This window comes from Bos indicus, chromosome 13, assembly GCF_029378745.1.
Source record: "Bos indicus isolate NIAB-ARS_2022 breed Sahiwal x Tharparkar chromosome 13, NIAB-ARS_B.indTharparkar_mat_pri_1.0, whole genome shotgun sequence".
In the NCBI taxonomy this organism is placed as follows: Eukaryota; Metazoa; Chordata; class Mammalia; order Artiodactyla; family Bovidae; genus Bos; species Bos indicus.
The window spans coordinates 54,607,768-54,627,549 of record NC_091772.1 but is presented as its reverse complement, the minus strand read 5'-3'; the positions used below and the strand labels follow the sequence as shown (position 1 = coordinate 54,627,549).

General features: G+C 57.9%; 2 protein-coding genes and 1 long non-coding RNA gene across 5 annotated transcripts; 2 read left to right on the top strand and 1 right to left on the bottom strand.

The window, feature by feature from the left end:
• Nucleotides 1-2,637: 2,637 nt before the first annotated feature.
• Nucleotides 2,638-11,687, bottom strand: LOC139186533 (uncharacterized). 3 transcript variants are annotated; one of them, XR_011570116.1, is made up of 5 exons: nucleotides 10,721-11,401; nucleotides 10,514-10,590; nucleotides 7,003-7,121; nucleotides 3,097-3,235; nucleotides 2,638-2,958 (listed from the first exon to the last, which is right to left on the bottom strand). It is a non-coding gene; the product is annotated as an uncharacterized lncRNA (long non-coding RNA). The 3 variants fall into 3 exon arrangements; XR_011570117.1 differs by lacking the exons at nucleotides 2,638-2,958; nucleotides 3,097-3,235 and adding exons at nucleotides 5,724-6,079; nucleotides 11,562-11,687 and having other exon boundaries at nucleotides 10,721-10,877; XR_011570115.1 differs by lacking the exons at nucleotides 2,638-2,958; nucleotides 3,097-3,235 and adding an exon at nucleotides 5,724-6,079.
• Nucleotides 4,739-9,158, top strand: MRGBP (MRG domain binding protein). Its single transcript, XM_019972076.2, has 5 exons — nucleotides 4,739-4,944; nucleotides 5,450-5,571; nucleotides 7,312-7,393; nucleotides 7,649-7,723; nucleotides 8,131-9,158. The coding sequence occupies exons 1-5, from the start codon at nucleotides 4,797-4,799 to the stop codon at nucleotides 8,316-8,318; spliced, it is 615 nt and encodes a 204-aa protein (XP_019827635.2). The 5' UTR covers nucleotides 4,739-4,796; the 3' UTR covers nucleotides 8,319-9,158.
• Nucleotides 11,537-19,205, top strand: OGFR (opioid growth factor receptor). Its single transcript, XM_019972075.2, has 7 exons — nucleotides 11,537-11,747; nucleotides 13,912-13,980; nucleotides 14,517-14,595; nucleotides 15,499-15,577; nucleotides 16,320-16,386; nucleotides 16,987-17,135; nucleotides 17,859-19,205. Exons 1-7 carry the CDS (start codon nucleotides 11,601-11,603, stop codon nucleotides 18,874-18,876), a joined length of 1,608 nt encoding a protein of 535 aa, XP_019827634.2. The 5' UTR covers nucleotides 11,537-11,600; the 3' UTR covers nucleotides 18,877-19,205.
• The last annotated feature ends 577 nt before the right edge of the window (nucleotides 19,206-19,782 follow it).

Here is a 19,782-nt window from a genome sequence, read left to right as displayed (position 1 = left end):
ATCTGGTGATCTCCATGTATAGAATCTTCTCTTGTGTTGTTGGAAGAGGGTGTTTGTTATGACCAGTGCATTTTCTTGGCAAAACTCTATTAGTCTTTGCCCTGCTTCATTCCGTATTCCAAGGCCAAATTTGCCTGTTATTCCAGGTGTTTCTTGACTTCCTACTTTTGCATTCCAATCCCCTATAATGAAAAGGACATCTTTTTTGGGTGTTAGTTCTAAAACGTCTTGTAGGTCTTCATAGAACCGTTCAACTTCAGCTTCTTCAGCGTTACTGGTTGGGGCATAGACTTGGATTATTGTGATATTGAATGGTTTGCCTTGGAAATGAACAGAGATCATTCTGTCGTTTTTGAGATTGCATCCAAGTACTGCATTTCGGACTCTTTTGTTGACCATTATGGCCACCATCATGGCCACTCCATGATGGCCACTTCAATTTAAGTCTGAATTTGGCAATAAGGAGTTCATGACCTGAGCCACAGTCAGCTCAGTCTTGTTTTTGCTGACTGTATAGAGCTTCTCCATCTTTGGCTGCAAAGACTATAATCAATCTGATTTTGGTATTGACCATTTGGTGATGTCCATGTGTAGCCTTCTCTTGTGTTGTTGGAAGAGTGCATTCTCTTGGCAAACTTCATTCTGTACTCCAAGGCCAAATTTGCCTGTTACTCCAGGTATTTCTTGACTTTCTACTTTTTCATTCCAGTCCCCTATAATGAAAAGGACATCTTTTGGGGGTGTTAGTTCTAGAAGGTCTTGTAGTTCTTTATAGAACTGTTCAGCTTCTTCAGCATTAGTGGTTGGGGCATAGACTTGGATTACTGTGATATTTAGTGGTTTGCCTTGGAAATGAACAGAGATCATTCTGTTGTTATTTGTCTTCTTTTCAATGACAGCCATTCCGACAGGTGTGGGTAATATCGTGGTTTTGACTTGCATTTCCCTGTTGATTGGCAATATGAATATCTTTCCATGTGTCTGTTGGCTGCAGACATTTTTTTCTTTAGAAAAAATGCAATTTTTTCTTTAGAAAAATGTCTATTCAGTTCTTCTCACCTTTTAAAAATCAGGTTATTTGTTTCTGATGCTAAATTGTGTGAGCTGTTTATGTATGTTGGATATTAACTCCTTATCAGTCATGTCCTTTGCAAATACTTTCTCCCATTCAGTAGATTGTCTTTTTTTTTTTTGGTCAATGTTTCCCTTTGCTGTGTAAAAGCTGTTAAGTTTAATTAAGTCTGACTTGTTTATTTTTGCCTTTATTTCCTTTTCTTTAAGAGACTGATTCCCCCCACCCCCCCCCCCACCAGCCAAATCACTATGATTTATGCCCAAAAGATTTCTTCTTATGTTTTCCTCTAGGATTTTTTTATGATTTCTGGTCTTATATTTAGGTCTTTAACTCATTTTGAGTTTATTTTTTTATGTGGTTTGAGAAAACTTTATAAACACATTCTATTTACCCACAGCTGTCCATTTTCCTAGCACCACTTATTGAAGAGACCTGTCTGTCCTCCACTGTATATTCTTGCCTCTATTGTTATAAATTGATTGATCACGATTGTGAGGGTTTATGTCTGCACTTTCTATCCAGTTCTGTTGCTCCGTGTGTCTGTTTTGTGGCAGTACCATACTGTTTTGATGACTGTAGCTTCATAGTATAGTCTAGTGTCAGGACACATGATTCCTCCAGATCCGTTCTTCTTTCTCAAGATTATTTTGGCTATTCGGGGTCTTCATGTTTCTGTACAAATTTTTAAATTACTCTAGTTCTGTGAAAAGTAACAGTTGGTATTTTGATCCACTGTCTTCTTTATTGGGGGAAAAGCTGCCCATCTTCCACCCCTCCCAGGGCTCTGGAGGTCTAGGTGCCCTGAACTTTTGGTGCAAGCCCTTGGTCTTAGCTGATCCCTGCAATATGTGTCCAGAGTGGGTCCAGGAGTGGTGTCTGAGCCATGTCAGGATCAGGGACCCTTGTGCACTGAGATCAGGAGTGAGGGGCTCACAGTCAGGCTCCCATTGCACCTGTGGCCTCTTTCTGAAGTCCTGCCACCCAGGGCTGTCCTCATCCTCAGTGAAGCTCCCTTCTCTTCTGCTCCTTCACATAAGATCTTACATCTTCTTCAGTGTGATCCTCCAACTATGGGCTCCCAGCAGATAGGGCCCCCACCCAGACCCTCCCTACACCCCTGTGCCAAGCTCTCAGGAGGCAGTTATTGATCAGTGATCACCTGGTGACCACCTCCTTCCCCAACACCTATGTTTCATCCCTAACAACACCTACCCCTTGCCTTTGTAACCAGGTGGGAAGAAACTGACCATAATGGAGGAATTTTCACAGCAGCTCTCTACTCATGGATTAAAGGGGCCTCCTTCAGCTCAGACTCTCATGATCATCCCAGGATACACAGGTGGCCCACACACATCTCTCTACCCAGTTGCACTTCACTTTTGAACACTTTTTCTTCTGTATGTTATTTTGAGGAGGCTCATCCTAAATAGGCCTTCCCAAGTGGCACTCGGAGAAGGCAATGGCACCCCACTCCAGTACTCTTGCCTGGAAAATCCCATGGACGGAGGAGCCTGGTAGGCTGCAGTCCATGGGGTCGTAAGGGTCAGACACGACTGAGCGACTTCACTTTCACTTTTCACTTTCATGCATTGGAGAAGGAAATGGCAACCCACTCCAGTGTTCTTGCCTGGAGAATCCCAGGGATAGGGGAGCCTGGTGGGCTGCCGGCTATGGGGTCGCACAGAGTCGGACATGACTGAAGCGACGCAGCAGCAGCAGCACATTCTAAATAAGTCCCAGGTGGCCCAGTGGCCCACGCTGGATCACCAGTACGGTGATCTGAAGCCTGACATCTGATTCACCACAACCCAGAGGCTGAAGGTGCAGGCACAGCGTTCAGATTCCTGAATCCTGCCTCAGTCTGGCTCCAGTTGTGCTCACGTCTGTGGGACACAAAGAAATGAGCCATTTCACTGGGATTAGGCAAAGTCCTGGCAGCTGAGCATGGCATTTAGCTCCACCCTGACACTGGGCACAGAGGTGGGCTCAATACCCATGGGTAGAGACGGTCCCACACAAACCTGGTGAAGCAGACAAATGGGCCGTACCCAGGAGGCTTCATGTAAGAAAGATGTGGAGAAGGCAGTTTCCTTTTGCCCAAATCATCCAACCTGTCTTTCTGTATTGAGTCTGATTGCAGATACACATGCCAGGATCTGCCTGGAATGAAAGGAACCAGGTGTCTGAGGACCACAGCTGCTGGCTGAACACAGCTCAGCTACAGGGGCCACCAGAGAGGACCAAGACACAGCCCAGCACCCAGGTGACCCCAGGCAGGAGGAAAAGATTGCATGAGAGGCACAGATGGGCTGAGGCTGTCTTGTGGGCATCCTAGAGGCATCTTGTGTAGCTTCCTAGAGGAGGAGGCTCTCCAGATTGAAGAAGACAGGAATTGGGTGGGGATAGAATGAGCAGAAGGTGGACCTGGTGGAGAGGCAGGGACCCGGACGTGACTGGCAAGTGTAGGGAGATTAATGATGAGGGCCACTGTCTGTCAGCACTTTCTGTATGACAGAGCCCATGTGAAGTGGCTTTGGGCTGTGCTCCGTTCCACCTCACAGCAAGCCCTGAGGGGAGTCCCACTTGTGGGTCAGAGAGAGGAAAGGAGCACAGTCCCAGCGAAGTCACAGTGTTCCTCCACATCGTGGCTCCAGGACACCCGGTGGCACTGGGTCACTGTGAAATCCTCTCTGGGCCACGTGTCCCCACTCTGTGGGGACTGGCATCACATGAGGGAGGCCAAGACTCTGAGTCCCCGCTGTTCCGGGGGTGAGGCTGGCCAGAGCAGTTCCGAATGCCCGCTAAGAAGCGCGAGAGTGTGCCCAGGGCACCCCAGGATAAGGCGCCGTCGTTAGTTGCACTGCACGGAGGACACTGCGGCCTGGAGAGGCTCAGCGTCTTGCCTGGCTCACACGGCTGGCAAACCGCAGAGGCAGAAAGGGACCCGGAAGGCCGACCCGGAGTCTACACCCAGGGGTAGACGAAGAGCAAGAGCGCTCCTAGCCTTGGGTATCCCGCCCGGGGCACCGCGTGGGCGTGGGCTGACGGAGAAGGGGCGGGGAGAAGCCCTTGGGGGCGGGGACGGGCGGGCCGGCGGTCTTGATTGGGCGCAGCTCTGAGCTTGTCACCTGACTGCCCAGGCCGGCCGCCCCATTGGCCCCGCCCCCAGAGGCCCCGCCCCTCCCGACCAGGGTTAACCCCTCAGGGCCCAGTGCCGGTCACCCTGGAGGCCCCGGGCGGGAAGGCTGTACCCCGACGTCCCTGCCCCGGTGTTCAGGAGCCTCTCTGTGCAGCGCTCAGGCCGAGGGTCAGCTGGAGGCAGTGGAAGCCCTTGGAGCCCCTACTCGCAGGAACTGTAGGTTGCCTGTTCTTTTTCTTTGCTTCTTACTGAGGTGCAGCTTGCATTCCCGCCATCGTAAGCGCAGAGTTCAGCGGGGTTTACCCCGAGCTGTGCAGCCACTGGAACTATCTAATTTAGGGCATTTCCATCCATCTACGCAAACCGACTCCTTCGCCTGATCCGCCTGCTCTGCCGGCGCTGCGCCGCGGGACCTTGACGCCTGGGGGCGCGGCGACCCAGCGCTCAGCTGCGCCTGCGCCTGCGCCGAGCGAGAGCCCGAGAGCGAGCCCGTCGAGCGCGCGCCCACGCCGCGAGTGCGCCTGCGCGGAGCTCGTGGCCGTGCCCGCTCCCGCCCGGGGCTCGTCGCTGGGCGGCGGGGCCATGGGGGAGGCCGAGGTGGGAGGCGGCGGCGCGGCCGGCGACAAGGGCCCGGGGGAGGCGGCCACCAGCCCGGCCGAAGAGACGGTGGTGTGGAGCCCCGAGGTGGAGGTGTGCCTCTTTCACGCCATGCTGGGCCACAAGCCCGTCGGTGAGCAGAGCGCCGCGCCGGGGCGGCCCACCCGCGTGGGGGCGGGGCGGCCGGCAACGGTCGGGGACGCGCGCTGGGCGCGCGGGGCGGGGCCTCCTGCGCCTGCACCCCCGCCTACCGTGCCCCCACCTGCGCACCCTGCCCCCACCTGCGCATCCCACCCATGCTTCCTCCAGCAGTCCCCAACTCCTCCTCACGCTGCCCCCTTCTATACCCTACCCCCACCCGACTCTGCCCCCTTCCTGTGTCCAGCCACCCATCCCGGCTGACTCCAGCCCTCACATGCACCCCGACCCCTGTCCCCTCGTTACACCTCCGCTGCAGACCCCTGCCTTTTCCTCTCCCACCTCTTACCCCCGCACCTCCTACCTCCTCCACCCTCCACCTTTGCCTCCCTACACCCTTGCAACCACTGCCCCCTTTCTCTCCGTTGCCCCCTACCTCTCTTTTCTACCCTACCAGCTGGCCTACCCCTCCCCCACAAGCCGACCCCTTCCTTCTGCAGGTGTGAACCGGCACTTCCACATGATCTGTATCCGAGACAAGTTCAGCCAGAACATCGGTCGGCAGGTCCCATCCAAGGTCATCTGGGACCACCTGAGCACCATGTATGACATGCAGGCACTGGTGAGCTGGACCCCCGCAGACAGAGCTGCTGGCAGGGAGCCCCCTCCACACCACCTACCCTGCCTTTGTCCGCCCCCCCCACCCACCCAGGTCCTGGCCTCAGGGACCTTGACACCCAGGATGTCCCACAGGTGACGAGTTGTTAAACGAGATAGCTCTGGGTAGTTTTATGAAAACACAAGCCTGGTGACAGTAGCTAGCTACTGTACTGAACCTACCTTAGATTTGGGGGGGGAGGCAAGGTTCAGTTAAGATCTTTCCAGGAGATAACTAGGGAGCTGAGGCCTGTGTGGGAGGGGGCTCTTAGGTTGTCAGTCCTGTGGAAAACTCCCGAGGGCTATAGGCAGGGAGGTGACTGGGTCTGAGTCACATTGAGATGAATATGGTGGCTTCTTGTGAGAACCAGGCTGACCGGAAGGCCACCCTCAGGGAACCCCCAGATGCTGGGTCTGAAGGAGAGCAGGTCAACTCAGTAACCAGGACAGCAGAAAAGACAGGTGGGTGTTCCCTGCAGAGGAACAGCAGGAGTCAGGGCCCTGTGGCAGCAGGCGTCAGGACTTGGGGCTGCACCGGCACCCCACCCTGTGCCCCTCCCTCCTCCCACCCCCCTCCCACTGAGACCTGGTGCTTGTCATGAGGCAGAGAGTGAAGCTCAGACCCTCCTGTGTCCTTAACCCTCACCACCACAAGTTCCCTGTTGGCTTTGGGCAAGTTGTTTGCATCTCCTTGTCCCAAGGCAGAGAAGGGAGAGAAATGACAGTACTGCTCTGACCCCCAGCCCGCAGTTAGCACCTGGGAACTTGAGGTCAAGCTGTTGAACTGAAGCAGGCCCCCCAAAGGGCTGTGCCCACCAGTTGGGGCCTCACTCCCCCAGAATTCCCATGTTCAGCAGTTTGACAGGACCCCCATGCTTGTCATATTGGGGTGTCACCTGGCCCCCAGACGCTTCCTGCATCTCCACTCCAGGCTGGGGCCCAGAGCTGGACACAGAGACAAGTATGGCAGGGCCCCTGTCCTGCGGGCCTTTGGTGCGGTAGACAGGACAGATGGCTCTCAAGTGCAGACGCTGGCTTAGAGGGTGCTGAGGCCGTGACGCCCAGTACGGGGTCCCCGTGATACTCAGCTGTGGGGGCCACTAGGGGGGCTCTCAGTCCAGGACAGGTAGCCCTTCCTTCCTCAGTTCCTTGGACCCCAGCACCACTATAGAGCTGATGCCATGGTCACCTGGGACCTTGTAAATATGGGTCTGTGGATCTCACCCCATGGGATGACCATGGGCCTGGGAGCTCTCAGGGTTTGTGAAGCTCCCAGCTGGCAGTTGGCACACTTATTCGCTGACCACCAGGCTTGCAGCTCAGCTCCCAAATTGGGGACTAGAAGCCCTGTCTCCTGAATCCCCTCCCAACCCAGAGACCTTTCCCGCCAGCTCACCTTTCCCTTTGTCTGGTGGTGGTGTTTCCGGCTCTCTGTCCCTCTGGGCCTCCGTGATCTGGGGAACAAGTGGAGCCTGGCGAGCATTCCTGGTGCTGCCTCCATTTTGCTTTGTTTGCCTGGTTTCCACGAGAGAGAACAAAGGCCTCAGGCCCTGCGCCTGCCCACTGCAGCCCCTCAGGACAGCCATCTGTGCTCGTTGGTCACTCCTGAGTTGGCTCTTACATCTCTAGTCACATTTTTTTAAATGTGATATTTAAAATCATATTTTCTTCTTTGCTTCTAAAAAAAACCCTTATTTGTCATCAGCACGAGTCTGAGATTCTTCCGTTCCCAAATCCAGAGAGGAACTTCATCCTTCCAGAAGAAATCATTCAAGAAGTCCGAGAAGGTATGACTCGGGCAAGGGCAGATTTGGGAATGGGAAAAGGCGGTGGTGTCAGGGTGAAGGTCACGAGCCTCAGAGAGTGAGGGTCACTGGCTGGGTGGTGCTCACCCTCCAGGATGGGGCGGTCTGGGGGCCTCCAAGACAGGGGCAGACACCTCCCAAGTCGGCAGCAGCCCCTGGCCTGAGCCACCGTGGTCAGGTGGGGCCATGGCGCTCACCATTGTGGGCTCCAGGTCATCGTCAGTTATCTCCCCACAGGAAAAGTGATCATAGAGGAGGAAATGAAAGAGGAAATGAAGGAAGATGTGGACCCCCACAACGGGGCTGATGATGGTAAGCGTGGAGCTTGCCCTCCCACCGTAGGGCCCCAGGGGCATGGACCCCAGCCTGGTGAGGCTTCCCCATCACTGGCAATGGGGTCATTCGTCTGTCTCAGCAGCTGAGAAGGCAGCTTCTGTCTGGTCGGGGAGAGCCTCCCACACAGGGGAGTCACTCTTGGAGCCAGCCTTGGGGGTGGGGGTGCAGGAGGCTGCCCGACTAAAGTAGAATGGGTGGCAGCCTTCTCAGTGCAGGGCGAACCCCGAGAAGCAAAGATGGGCACAGCCGTGCAGGCACCTCAGCTAGGGAGGAGCCTTTTGGGGTCGATGTCATGTACATAGGTATAGATTTTTGTAACTGAACAGGAAGATGAAATAAAATTTTGGATATTCTGTTTTCAGCCAAATGATTTTGTCTCCCAGTTTTTTCATCTTCAGGAAGCTTGGGGAAAGCAACAGAAAAGTCCAGCAAAGACAAAGAAAAGAACAACTCGGACTTGGGGTCCAAAGAGGGGCCAGACAAGCGGAAGCGCAGCCGGGTCACCGACAAAGTCCTGACCGCCAACAGCAACCCCTCCAGCCCCAGCGCAGCCAAGCGGCGCCGGACGTAGATACTCACAGCAGGCGGGTGCTGTGGTCTCGAGGCAGTGGGAGGGTCAAATACCACCGGCCCTACTGCCTGCCCTCGGGTGCCAGAGGCTCCTGAGGTGCCACTCAGACCGTCTGGGCTCGGATGGCCCCCAACGCCCAGGATGGGTCCCGCTCAGATGCTGAGACCCGGGACGTGAAAGCCCAGGCCGCGTCCTCTCTGGACACTCGTGGGTTCCATTGCTGTGGCTCAGCTGCACCTGGGGCCAAGCGTTGGCATGGGCCTGAGGACCAGGCTGCGTGGGCAGAGCGCGGACACAGCAAGCAATAAATCATGGACTGCCTCTCTGCTCTGAGGGGCCCGGGTCTTCCCGTTTCTCCGTCTGTCCACCGGTCAAAGGCTGGCTCTCAACTGACTGCAGCCTCAGGGGGGGAGCGTCAGGCCACAGGCGCCGGCCCTTCCACCACCAGGGAGACTTGAGAACTGGGTACTTTGCCTCATTCATCTGTACTGTAATGATGTATATAATTTGGTTGGTATTTCACTATTTAATTTTTAAGAAGCCTATTTTACTAGGGTTTTATACGAAAAAAGTACTGCAGAAGTTGAACCTGTGTTGTATTTTTTGCTGAGATGTTTTGTTTTAAGGTAACAGACTACTGAGATACTTTTCACTCAGTTTTTATATGCCAGATACAGAGAATTTGTAGCGGTTATTTTTGTATTCTCGAGTCAGTCCACTCGCAAACAGACCAAATGAATGAGCAGAGGGAGGCAGGCCGAGGACTGATGCGGCCTGGGCACCAGGCTGACTGAGACATACTTGCTTTTGACTGAGGGACATTAAAGCACAAAAAAGCAACTGGAGTTGTGTGATTTTGATATCACAGTTAACTTTTCTTATAGTAGGAGGTTGTCTTTTTCCAAGATTTATAACTGAAGCTAGGCTTTGATGTACTTGGATCACTTGATACAATGAATATACAAACTAGTAACAGGTCTAGAGTGGCTACTTTGTTGCATGTGAGCATCCCTTCAAATAAAAAACCTCAAGAGAGGCACCCAGTCGGAGTGGTGCCTGATGGGAGTAGTGCTTGCTTCCCCGCAGCATGAGAACTGGGGCGGAGCTCAGGCCTCCCAAGTGAGAGAGGAGGCGCTCACCCTCATCCTGACAAACCGGGAGGACACTGGTGCCACCCATCCCCCCAACATCAGCCACAGGAGATTGGAAATCCCTGAGCCCATGGGGCTCCATGGGCTGAGAGGTGGCCGGGTGGGGGTCGGAGGCTGGCACCTGCTGCCCCAGTAGGGCCCACAGTGCCTGGCACGGAGTGTCTCATGTCAGGTCTACTGACCCTGAGCAGCCCTGGCCTTCCGTCCTGACTGCCCTGTGCAGGAAGCTGAGGCAGAAGCTTACACCCCACAGTCAGACCTGGTGCCTAAGGGCCCCATGGGGTGAGATTCCAGGAGATCACACTTTCAGAGGGGCCTCCTACCACAGGGAGGGGCATCTAGATGGCACCCTGGTACAGTCAAATGTGACTGGCACTTGTAAAGCAGAAGCTGGGCCCCATGTGAGAACAAGTGTGTGGCAGCAGGCAGTATGGGAGGCTGTGCTCTGAGTGCTGCAGCCTGGGGCTCCAGCACTGTGTCCTCCAGTGCATGCTTATCTGTTTTCGGGTAGAGGTGGGAGGGCCTGCCTACCAACCCAAGTGCTCTCAGAGCGCCCCAGCACCCATCAGTGCCTCATCAGAGGGCCCCATCCCTCCAGAAGTCACAGCCAGGGTCTAGTCACAGTCAGCTGCAAGTCAGCTAAGAAGGCCAGGCCTGTGGCCACAGTCTGCAATAGGCCAGCCCTGCACAATGCCTGATGGCACCCCACTCCAGTGGTCTTGCCTGGAAAATCCCATGGACGGAGGAGCCTGGTAGACTGCAGTCCATGGGGTCGCTAAGAGTCGGACACGACTGAGCGACTTCACTTTCTCGCATTGGAGAAGGAAATGGCAACCCACTCCAGTGTTCTTGCCTGGAGAATCCCAGGGATGGGGGAGCCTGGTGGTCTGCCGTCTATGGGGTCGCACAGAATTGGACACGATTGAAGTGACTTAGCATAGCACAGCACAATGCCTGGCCGTCTGCCTCTGTTGCCTCCTCCTTGGGACACCTACCCTGGCCATCAGTGGCAGAAGATTTGCAGAAATGCCCAGAACTCCATACCTTTGGGGGAGTCACCACTGTCCTTGAAGGTTGTCCAGGTGAGATGGTACCCAGAGAGATAACGGAGGTTGGTAAGCCTGCAAGGAGTTGGCACCAGCATGAAGGGTCTTCAGCCGTGCCCATGGCCAAGACTGGCAGGTTCTGTCCAGCTCTGAGCTGTCCGCAGATGCAGAGCTCAAGGACTGTCACATCCTTGGGCATACCAACCTGAGGCCTGGCAGCCTGCAGCATTGGGCAGGGCCTCAGTCTCTGTTGACCAGCCCTGAGGGTGACCCCGGGTCATTCCTGTCTCCGGGTGTCTGGGTCTTTACCTGGTGCCTCCAAGTGAGTGACGGCAGCACCCATGCTGCCTTACAGCCACTACCTGCAGCAGAGGGGACAGGAGGGCAGGCCCACGAGGACACTGCACTATGGGACTCTCAGACAACTTGGGGTATCCTCCTAGGGGCACACTTGTGGGGGACATCTGCTACGAACAAGCTCCAGGGGGGCCACCCTTCAGGGGGACACCCTCCCTGAGGTCATCCTTGGGGGGATCATGGTGGAGAGAGGTGCCCTGCAGGGGAGGGTGTTCGGAGGGGAAGGGACGTTCTGGGGGTGCTCTGGGGGACCTCCTCAGGGGGCGGGCTTCCTGTCTACATTCTTCTGAGGAGAACACAGGGGCGGGGCAATGGTTCTGGACATCTTGCGTGTAGGCGTCCTCCAGGGTGGAGGAGGCCATTCTCCAGGGGAAAAGGGACCTGGGAGGGTCCTGAGAGGGTACCCTAGGGACTACCCCCCAAGGGTCCTCTCCAGGGAGAAATCCCTACCTAGGTGGGCATGGGGTGGGGGGGGACAACCTTGGGGGAGAGGGGAGCGTCCTCCGGAGGGGCTTTCTCGGGGGGAGGGATATTCTCGGTGTGGGAGGACAGGCCTTCTCCAGAGGGACATCCTTGGAGGGTACATCCTGGGGACGGTCCTCCTCCGGGCTGGGCGGACCGAGACGGCAGCCCCGGGCCCGCCTCCGACCCGCCCCCCGGCCCGCCCCCGCGTTTCCTCCCTGTTTCACTTTCGCTTCCGCCGGAGCGGGTCCCACCGCCACCGGAGCATGGAGGACTCGGACTGCGACTCGACCTGGGACGAGGATGAGGAGGAGAACGGCGAGGGCCCGCGGGCGGAAGCCGGCGAGGATGGCGAGACCGGCGCTCTGGGGAACGCGGAAGCCGAGGAGGACGCGCCGCCCAGCGCGCTCCAGGTGCCGCCCCCGCGCCCTGGGAACCCGGCGCCCCTGGGGAGGCCGCGGCGGCAAAGGGGGCAAAGCCCGGTTTCTGGCAAGCCATTCCCCGCCCCGCCACGGGGCCAGGTGTGAAGGCACCTCCCAGAGACCCGGCTTGGGGCCCGGCTCCCCATCTCCAGCGGTGGCCCCCTTCCCTCCCTGTCCTCCGGCTACTCGCTTCCTGGTTCCCAGGACACGCTGAGGTCCGCTCCGACCCGCTCCCCCGCGTGCTCCCCCGCCAGGGCACCTTGCAGGGAATCCGGGGCCACTCTCAGACCCTTATCCCCAGGGCCAGATCGGCGCGGTGACACTTCCTCCAGAGGATGGCCCCAGCACATCCTTGACTCCCCTGTCACATCCCAGCCTCAGGCCCTTGGCTCTGTCCTCTAGACAGACCCAGCCCTCAGCTCTGGCCTCCTTCACCGCCTCTCTCCTGGAGCTGCTACCTCCACCCCGGCTCCCCTACCCAAGACTCCACCCTTCCCCAGGCCCCAGAGCCCCCAGCCTGCCCCACTCCGTTGACCCTCACTAGGTGCAGCACCTACCCGCTCTGACTGGGGCTGACCTCATGTCGTCTGGAGGTGGCCTTGGAGGCTACATGTGTGTGGAGGTGGCCTTGGAGGCTACATGTGTGTGGCTTGCCTGAGCCAGGGCAGCTGGTGTGCCCACCAGCTCCTCGTTGTCACCACTGGTTACTTGTCATAACCATGGTTATTCAACATTACTGGCAGTTACTTGCTGGTACTTACCAGGTGTCACAATCCCCGAGTGGGTACGCCATTGCTCCAGCTGGGGTTCTAGGTGAGGGAGAGGGCTCCAAGTGATAGTTGTCACGATGTGTCCCCCTCCCTTTGGGATGAGGATATCTTGGCACCGTATCTGGGGAAGCTTGGGTTCCAGCCTTAGTGGTCTCAGTGATGGATTGTCGTGCTGCAGATGAGCACTCTGGTGTTCAAATTTCTCTCCGGGTCTTGGAGTGGTCGGTCAGCAAGAGGAACCCCAAGGGGCTCCTGGGCCTGCTGAGAAGGCTGGCGACCTCGGCACATTTCCAGTGTTTCAGGGGTGCACGAGTTCCTAGGGTAGGTAGGCTGGGCAGTGGTCAGGGGCACAGATCACAGGGCAGGAATCCACCTCTTCCCCCAGGCGGATGCCCACTGGACGTGGTGCAGCTTAGGTGGCAGGACATCATCCTCACTATAGCTCCATGGGCCACACTCCTAAAGCAGTGCTTCGGCACGTGGACCTTCCTGTGAGATGCCCATGGTCCTCTGACCTCTTCCCTGCCCCTCTGCTATGGCTTCTCTCCTTCTACAAAGTCCCAGTCCCCTCTCCATTCCCCCATGGTCCTTCCTGGCTGCCACACACTGGGTCCCGGTGTGGCTTTTTGGTGCTTCCTCCTGGACACTGTCATTTGTGCACCCATGGTGCTGGCCCTGCTCTGAGCTGTGCACCTGACCACCTGGCCACCTGACCAGGACCCACCCTCTGGACCGACCCAGGGAGGCTGAGAAATGGATGCTGATGAGGGGTGGGGCAGCTTCTGCTGAGTTTCATTTCCACCCACTGTCCATTGACCTAACCAGCATCTGGCTAAGAAACCCTCTTCAGAAGCATCTGGGGCTCTAGGTGGCAAGGCCACTGCCCTTGGGTATACAGCCCCTTGCTGCTGCTGCTGCTGCTGCTGCTGCTGCTAAGTCGCTTCAGTCGTGTCCGACTCTATGCAACCCCATAGACGGCAGCCCACCAGGCTCCCCCATCCCTGGGATTCTCCAGGCAAGAACACTGGAGTGGGTTGCCATTTCCTTCTCCAATACAGCCCCTTAGGTGTTAGCTTAGAGCGCAGGGCAAGGAGGAAATGTTGGGGGAGGTGGGGTTCCCAGAGGAGGTCCTGGACTGTGATGCCAGCAAACAAGGGAGGAGAAAGTAATGCTGGAGTCGGGGGGCACCCCAAGAATGCACATTGGCCTGTAGTCCTGAGGGCTCACTCCAGCTACTCTGGCCCCTCTGATATTGCTGGCAGCTAGGCCCAGTCCTTGCTGCCCTTACCAGGGTGGGTCCTCCCTGGGGTGGGTCCTGCTTGCTGGCTGCCTTGAAGAATGGGGAGGGTCTCCCCACTGGGATCTGATCCTTTCTCTCTCTCCAGCTCAAGGTGACAGGGTCCCGAAACTGGAGAGCTGCACGGGACACACGCCGGTACCGGCACCACTACCCGGTAGGTATCTGTGCACACCCCCACCCCTGCAGCCCACCAGGACTGAATCCTTCCTGTAATCACGGGGTGACAGCACCACGCCCTAACTCCCACCACAGCACCCTCACCTTTCACACTGTGACTGCGCCAGCCGCCAGCTCATCCACAGGAGGCCCCACCAGCCCATCTCATGGCTTCTGTTGTCCTCAGCCCCTGCCCTCTGTACCCAAGAGTCTCAGGGAACCCTTGGGCTGTCTCTGGGGTGCAGATGAAGGGGACCTCCCAGCCCTGGCCCACATTGTTGAGGAGGGGATGGTCGTCACGGGTGGTCAGAGGTGGCTGCTGTCTCCCAAGTGTGAAGGCTGGTCCTCCCCTGTGGCGTGGGGGACCCAGGTTTGGCACTTGGGGTCTTCACCAGCCCTCAGGATATCTGGAGGTTGACGGGCCAAGAGCCAACACCTCCTTCCTCCCACCCAGCCCAGGAATGCTTCAGTATGAGGGGTCCTTGGAGTCAGCCTGTTTGGATGACACCTTGTCACCTTTCTCTGGCTCTGTAGGATCTGGTAGAAGGAGATGACGATGGCGACATGCTCAACCTGAGTTTCTACAAAAATGAGATTCGGTTCCTGCCTAACGGTGTGTACCTGCCCAGCTGCCGGCAGCTCCATTCTAGGGGTATTCCTCTCTCCTCTGCCTGTCTGGTCTGCTGGGACATGGTTTGGACCTGTGGCTTTCAGATATACCCCCACAGCACCCACCCCCCCCACCCCCCAAAGCTGCTGAGGGACTCCCAGGGCCCCAACCCTTGGCCTGGACACAGTGGCCACCATGCTCCAAAGGGCCAGGTGATGAATGCTGGTGGCTTTGCAGGCACACAATCTCTGTCACGACTACTTGACTCTGCCTCCATAGTGAGGAAGCTGCATACATAAACTAACAGGAAGGAATGGTTTTTACCTTTTTAAACAGTTGGGGAAGTTTTATGGTACAATAACATTTATGACATGTGAAAATCATATGAGATTCAAATTTCAGTGTCCACGGTGAGGTTTTATCAGAACCCATCCACATACGTGTTGTCCATGGCTCCTTTGCTGCACGCGCCAGGGGCCGCACAGCCTCAAATATTCCCCTCCAGGCCCTTTGCAGAAAGTGGGGGGTGCCCTGCGGAGACCAGGCTGCAGCGTAGGGCTTGGTAGCAGGCCCTGTGTGAAGGCAGAACTCCAGCTAGCAGCCTGTGGTTTGTGGGGTGCAGCAAGGCCTCCCTTCTGCAAAGACAGGTTTAGATCTGGGACCACTCTCTCTTACCCGATGGGGCCTCCCAGGTTCTCCCACCCAGAGTGCCAGCATGGCCTGCCCACTCCGGTCTGCCCTCTATCAGCCATAAGGGTTCACCTTCCAGATTGCACAGTGGTGGTCAGCCTAAATTGGGTTAACATCACAGGAGGTGTGCACAACCTGAACCCCAAGGTCCTCATGAAAGGGGCGAGGGGAGGGGCTTTCGGTAGTCCCCCTGACTTGTCTCTGTGGGCCTCCCAGGCTGTTTCATTGAGGACATTCTTCAGAACTGGAAGGAAGACTATGAACTCCTGGAGGACAATCACTCCTACATCCAGTGGTGAGTGGGCGGGGCTTCTGAGGAGGGGCTTGAGGCTCCGCCCGTACTGGATCCTGGCTCCACCTCTTCCAGGCGCCGGGCTTACTGAGCAGGCGCACTGCCCTCTGTGCCCCGTGCCTGGCTCTGCGGGCAGGGGCCAGCTAAGGGGAGACCGGGTCTGGGTTCTCCAGCTGGAAACAGCCTCAGCTGCTGGGGGTTGACGCTGGCTTTGGGGGATAGCAAGAGCAGTCGACTAGCTGGCTCGCTGGAGGCCCCATGAGGCTGTCCTGAATCTGTCCACAGAGCCCCTCTGCCCCAAGGGCGGATTCTAATGGTGTCTTAAGGTGCTCCCCGGACGCTGGCCTGCAAATGCAGTGTCCTTTAAGGACGGCTTGCAGGCGACTGACCCAGGGCACAGGATATCCCTGAGAATAATTCCGCAGCATTAATGGTGGGCGGCAAAGAAGAACGTGAGAATGAAAGGGAATGGTAGAGAGGCTGGTCGCTGTCTGGCAGGTGCCCTCCTGCTGCGTGGGCAGGCTGGACTCTGGGTGGGCTGGGACTCCTGTGGGTGGGCTGTCCTGGGTCCTTATCCTGGGCACTCCCCCTGGAGTTCTTCCATCCTCACCCTTTGACTTTATTGACTGGGGAGAGATCACAGCACATGTGGCACGCCAGGTCCAGCCAGCCCTGCCAGAGTTGAGCCGAGCCCCAGGGTCCGCGAGTGTTGCTTACCAGGCCTGTGCCATCCCTTCCCTCACAGGCTGTTTCCGCTGCGGGAGCCAGGGGTGAACTGGCACGCCAAGCCCCTCACACTCCAGGAGATCGAGGTGAGCTCTGGAGGTCAAGGTACAGGTCACGGCTAGCCACAGGTGTTCATGGGTCCCTTGGGGAACAGGAGCTGAAGGACTCCCCTACCCACAGTTTTATTATCTTCCCTCATAAGTGGTCCTTGCCTCTGGCCCTCAGTGCTCCTTGCAGGCTTCCAGAGAAATCTGACTGAGAGGGTTGCTCATGTCCAGGGGTCTCGGGAAGGGGCCACAAGCAGAGTCAGAGTGACCAGGCTTTGCCTTGGTCAGCCCTGGTTTGGGCTGGATCGATGATGCCTGGCGAGTGGGGACGGGGCTCCAGGAGCCGGGGAGGCCAAGCAGGTGTGCCCAGGAGACAGGATGGGTGCTCACAGCCCTGTGTCCAGCCCTAGGGTCCCTGAGGTCTTCCCGCAGGTCAGGGAGTTCCTCTCAAGGCTACAGCACATGCCTCAGGCTGGGGAGGTCTGGTGCCAGTTCAAAGTCAAGTGAGCAGCCCCAGGCTCCTGCGCCCTGGCCTTCTGAGCCAAGGCCCCAGATGAATTTGGGCCTGAGGAAGGTGTCCAGCTCTTGGCTGTGTTGCACTGACACTGAGCTCTCTGCCACCCTTGGGGGCTTTTCCAGGCATTTAAGAAGTCTGCGGAGGTCAGGAAGCGGCTGGTCCAGGCCTACGAGCTCATGCTGGGCTTCTTTGGGATCCAGCTCCAGGACCGAGATACCGGCCAGGTGTGCCGAGCACACAACTACCAGAAGCGCTTCCAGAACCTCAACTGGTGAGCAGGCCAGGAGCTTGGGGTTCTGCACAGCTGGTCTCTGATTGCGAGAAACATCTCTGGGGAGGGGCCTGCAAGGCAGAGCCTGAGACTCCCAGCATCCTCTGAGCTTGTGGAGGTGGGGCAAGGGCAGGGTGGGGGCAAGACAGAGTGGGGTGAGGATGGGACCAGGTTGGGCAGGACAGGAGAGGGAGCGGGAGGAGTAGGGGTGAGTGCCACCTGATTCAGCTGTGGGCTTCCTGCTATGGCCTGCCACCCATGTAGGCATGGGTTGGGTTGCCAAGGGGCTCCATCACTTTCACTACATCACTGAGCATCCCACCTGGAGGGTGTGGCAGACATGCTCCCCTCTCCCCCCTAGGATGCACTGGGTGGAGGGGCAGCAGCTCAGGGCACATGGGCAACAGACCCCTGCCTCTAGAGGGTCCCCATCTGGTTCTTCTCCAGCTGTGCTGAGGGTGCGTGTTCCATGGGACCAAGGGGACAGTCACCCTTCTAGGGAACGCATCACAGTTCTTTACCTGCACGATCCAGGCACATAGGCCATCTTCTCAGGGACCTGAGGACAGGGTAGGAATGGGGACTGACCTGTGGGCTGGAGTGTCTCTGCTGGTGGACACCAGCCTCTTGGGGGAGTGTGAGGGGGGGGCTGGAGAAGGGCAGTCTTTGGCTGAGCACCGCCCACCCACGTGCAGCCCCACCAGCGCCTCCTGTCCCCACCAGGCACAGCCACAACAACCTCCGCATCACCCGCATCCTCAAGTCTCTGGGGGAGCTGGGGCTGGCGCACTACCAGGCACCCCTGGCCCGCTTCTTCCTGGAGGAGACGCTGGTGCGGAGGCAGCTGCCAGGCTTGCGGCACAGCGCCCTGGACTACTTTGTGTTCACCGTGCGCTGCCGGCACCAGCGCCGCGAGCTGCTGCGCTTCGCCTGGGAACACTTCCGGCCCCGCTACAGGTTCGTCTGGGGGCCCCAGGACAAACTGCAGAAGTTCAAGCCATGCTCACCACCCTGCTCATCCCGGCTGGCCTGCCCCAGACAGGCGAAGGAGGAGGAGAGCCCTGGGGAACCCCCCCTTGAAGCTGGCACCCAGAGGCACACCTGTGGGCTGGGGAAGGACGAGGAGGCAGGCCCACTGGCCGAGGGTCCCCAGCTACCTGGCACAGAGTCCCAGGAGGTCAGAGCCCTGGAAAGGGACCAGGGAGATGAGACCAGCGAGGAGCAGGGACCAGAGTCACCAAACCCCAAGGAGAGCAAGAAGAGGAAGCTGGAGGCGAATCTGCGGGAGCGGGCCCTGGGGGAGCCAGGCGCCAGCGCCTCTGAGGTGGAGAAGATCGCCCTGAACCTGGAAGGCTGCGCCCTCAGCCAGGGCAGCCTCAGGGTGGAGACCCAGGAAGTGGTCAGCCAGGCCCCAGAGGAGGCCAAGCAGCCCTGCCCCCAGCCCCCAGGGGCCAAGGTGGCCGATGAGGTAAGGAAGCGAAGGAAGATGGACCAAGGTGCCAGTGATCACCCAGAGGCAGCAGCAGATGGTGGCACCCTGACACTGGCCACGACTAAGCCCCCTGCCCCATCTGAGTGCTCAGAGGCTGAAGAGGGTGCAAATGGGATCAAAGAGGAAACAGAAGGCCAGGCAGGGCTGGGGCAGAGTGCCCCTGGCAGCCCAGGCACTGCAGCACCGGAGGTGGAGGAGAGAGCAGAGCCCACAGAGGTGGGGCCTTGTGTCCATCCCGGAGAGCCTTAAGGAAGCAGACGCCCGTGGCCCTCCTGGCCCTGCCCTGCCACAGGCCTGGGAGCCACGTTGTCAGCTGTTCTCAGTGTCCAGCTCTGTTGGCCTGTCCCTGGTGGTCACTGCAGCTGCAAGGAGGCCAGGCCCAGTCCTCGGGGAGGCTGAGGCTTCAGCCTTCTTCCTTCCACCTCACTTCCCACCTCCTCCCTCCTGTGTGCTGTCACCCCCCTCCCCCCCACCAACCTTTGTAACTTGGCCCTTCAGGGTCTGGAGGGGTGGGAGGGGGCACTCATTTTCTTACTCTGATCCAGAGGCCTTTTCTGAATAAACTCATTTGACTTGGAGTGTTTCGGTATGGACGGCAGCCCGTGGATGGCCAGGGAAGGGGAGGGGCTGGTCTCATGAGTACCTCTGGCTGGACTTCTGGGTGCACATGGCCCAGCTGCATCACCACTTTGCTGTGGGAGTGCCTGGGGCATGACCCTGGTGCAGCCCTCCTGAGCATGTGTGCCCCCCAGTGTACACCCCCCAAAATGCCTGACCCCATGGCCACCCAGAGCCTCTGGGGCTGGGCATTGGGTCCCTAGGCTGCCTTTTGTCAGCGATTCAAGGGTGTGGAGCAGTGTTAGGTGTGCCCTGATCTGGGGCTCTGTGATGCGCCTCGGAGCACAAGCTCTGTGGTGGTTCCATGGCTCTGTCCCCTCTGTCCCCACCCTGGCAGCCACAGCCGCCCCTCAGCCCATGGGTCCTCCACACAGGGACCCTGGGCCCTCCAACCTGGCATGGGAACAGAGTGCCACCCTCCTTCAGCAACCCCCAACCCACAGGGCATGCTGCCATCAGCCTGGCTTTGTCCCCTGGCCAGGACTGACCTCTCCCCTCCTGACACGTGGAAGTGATGGAGGTCACACCTGGGGGTGG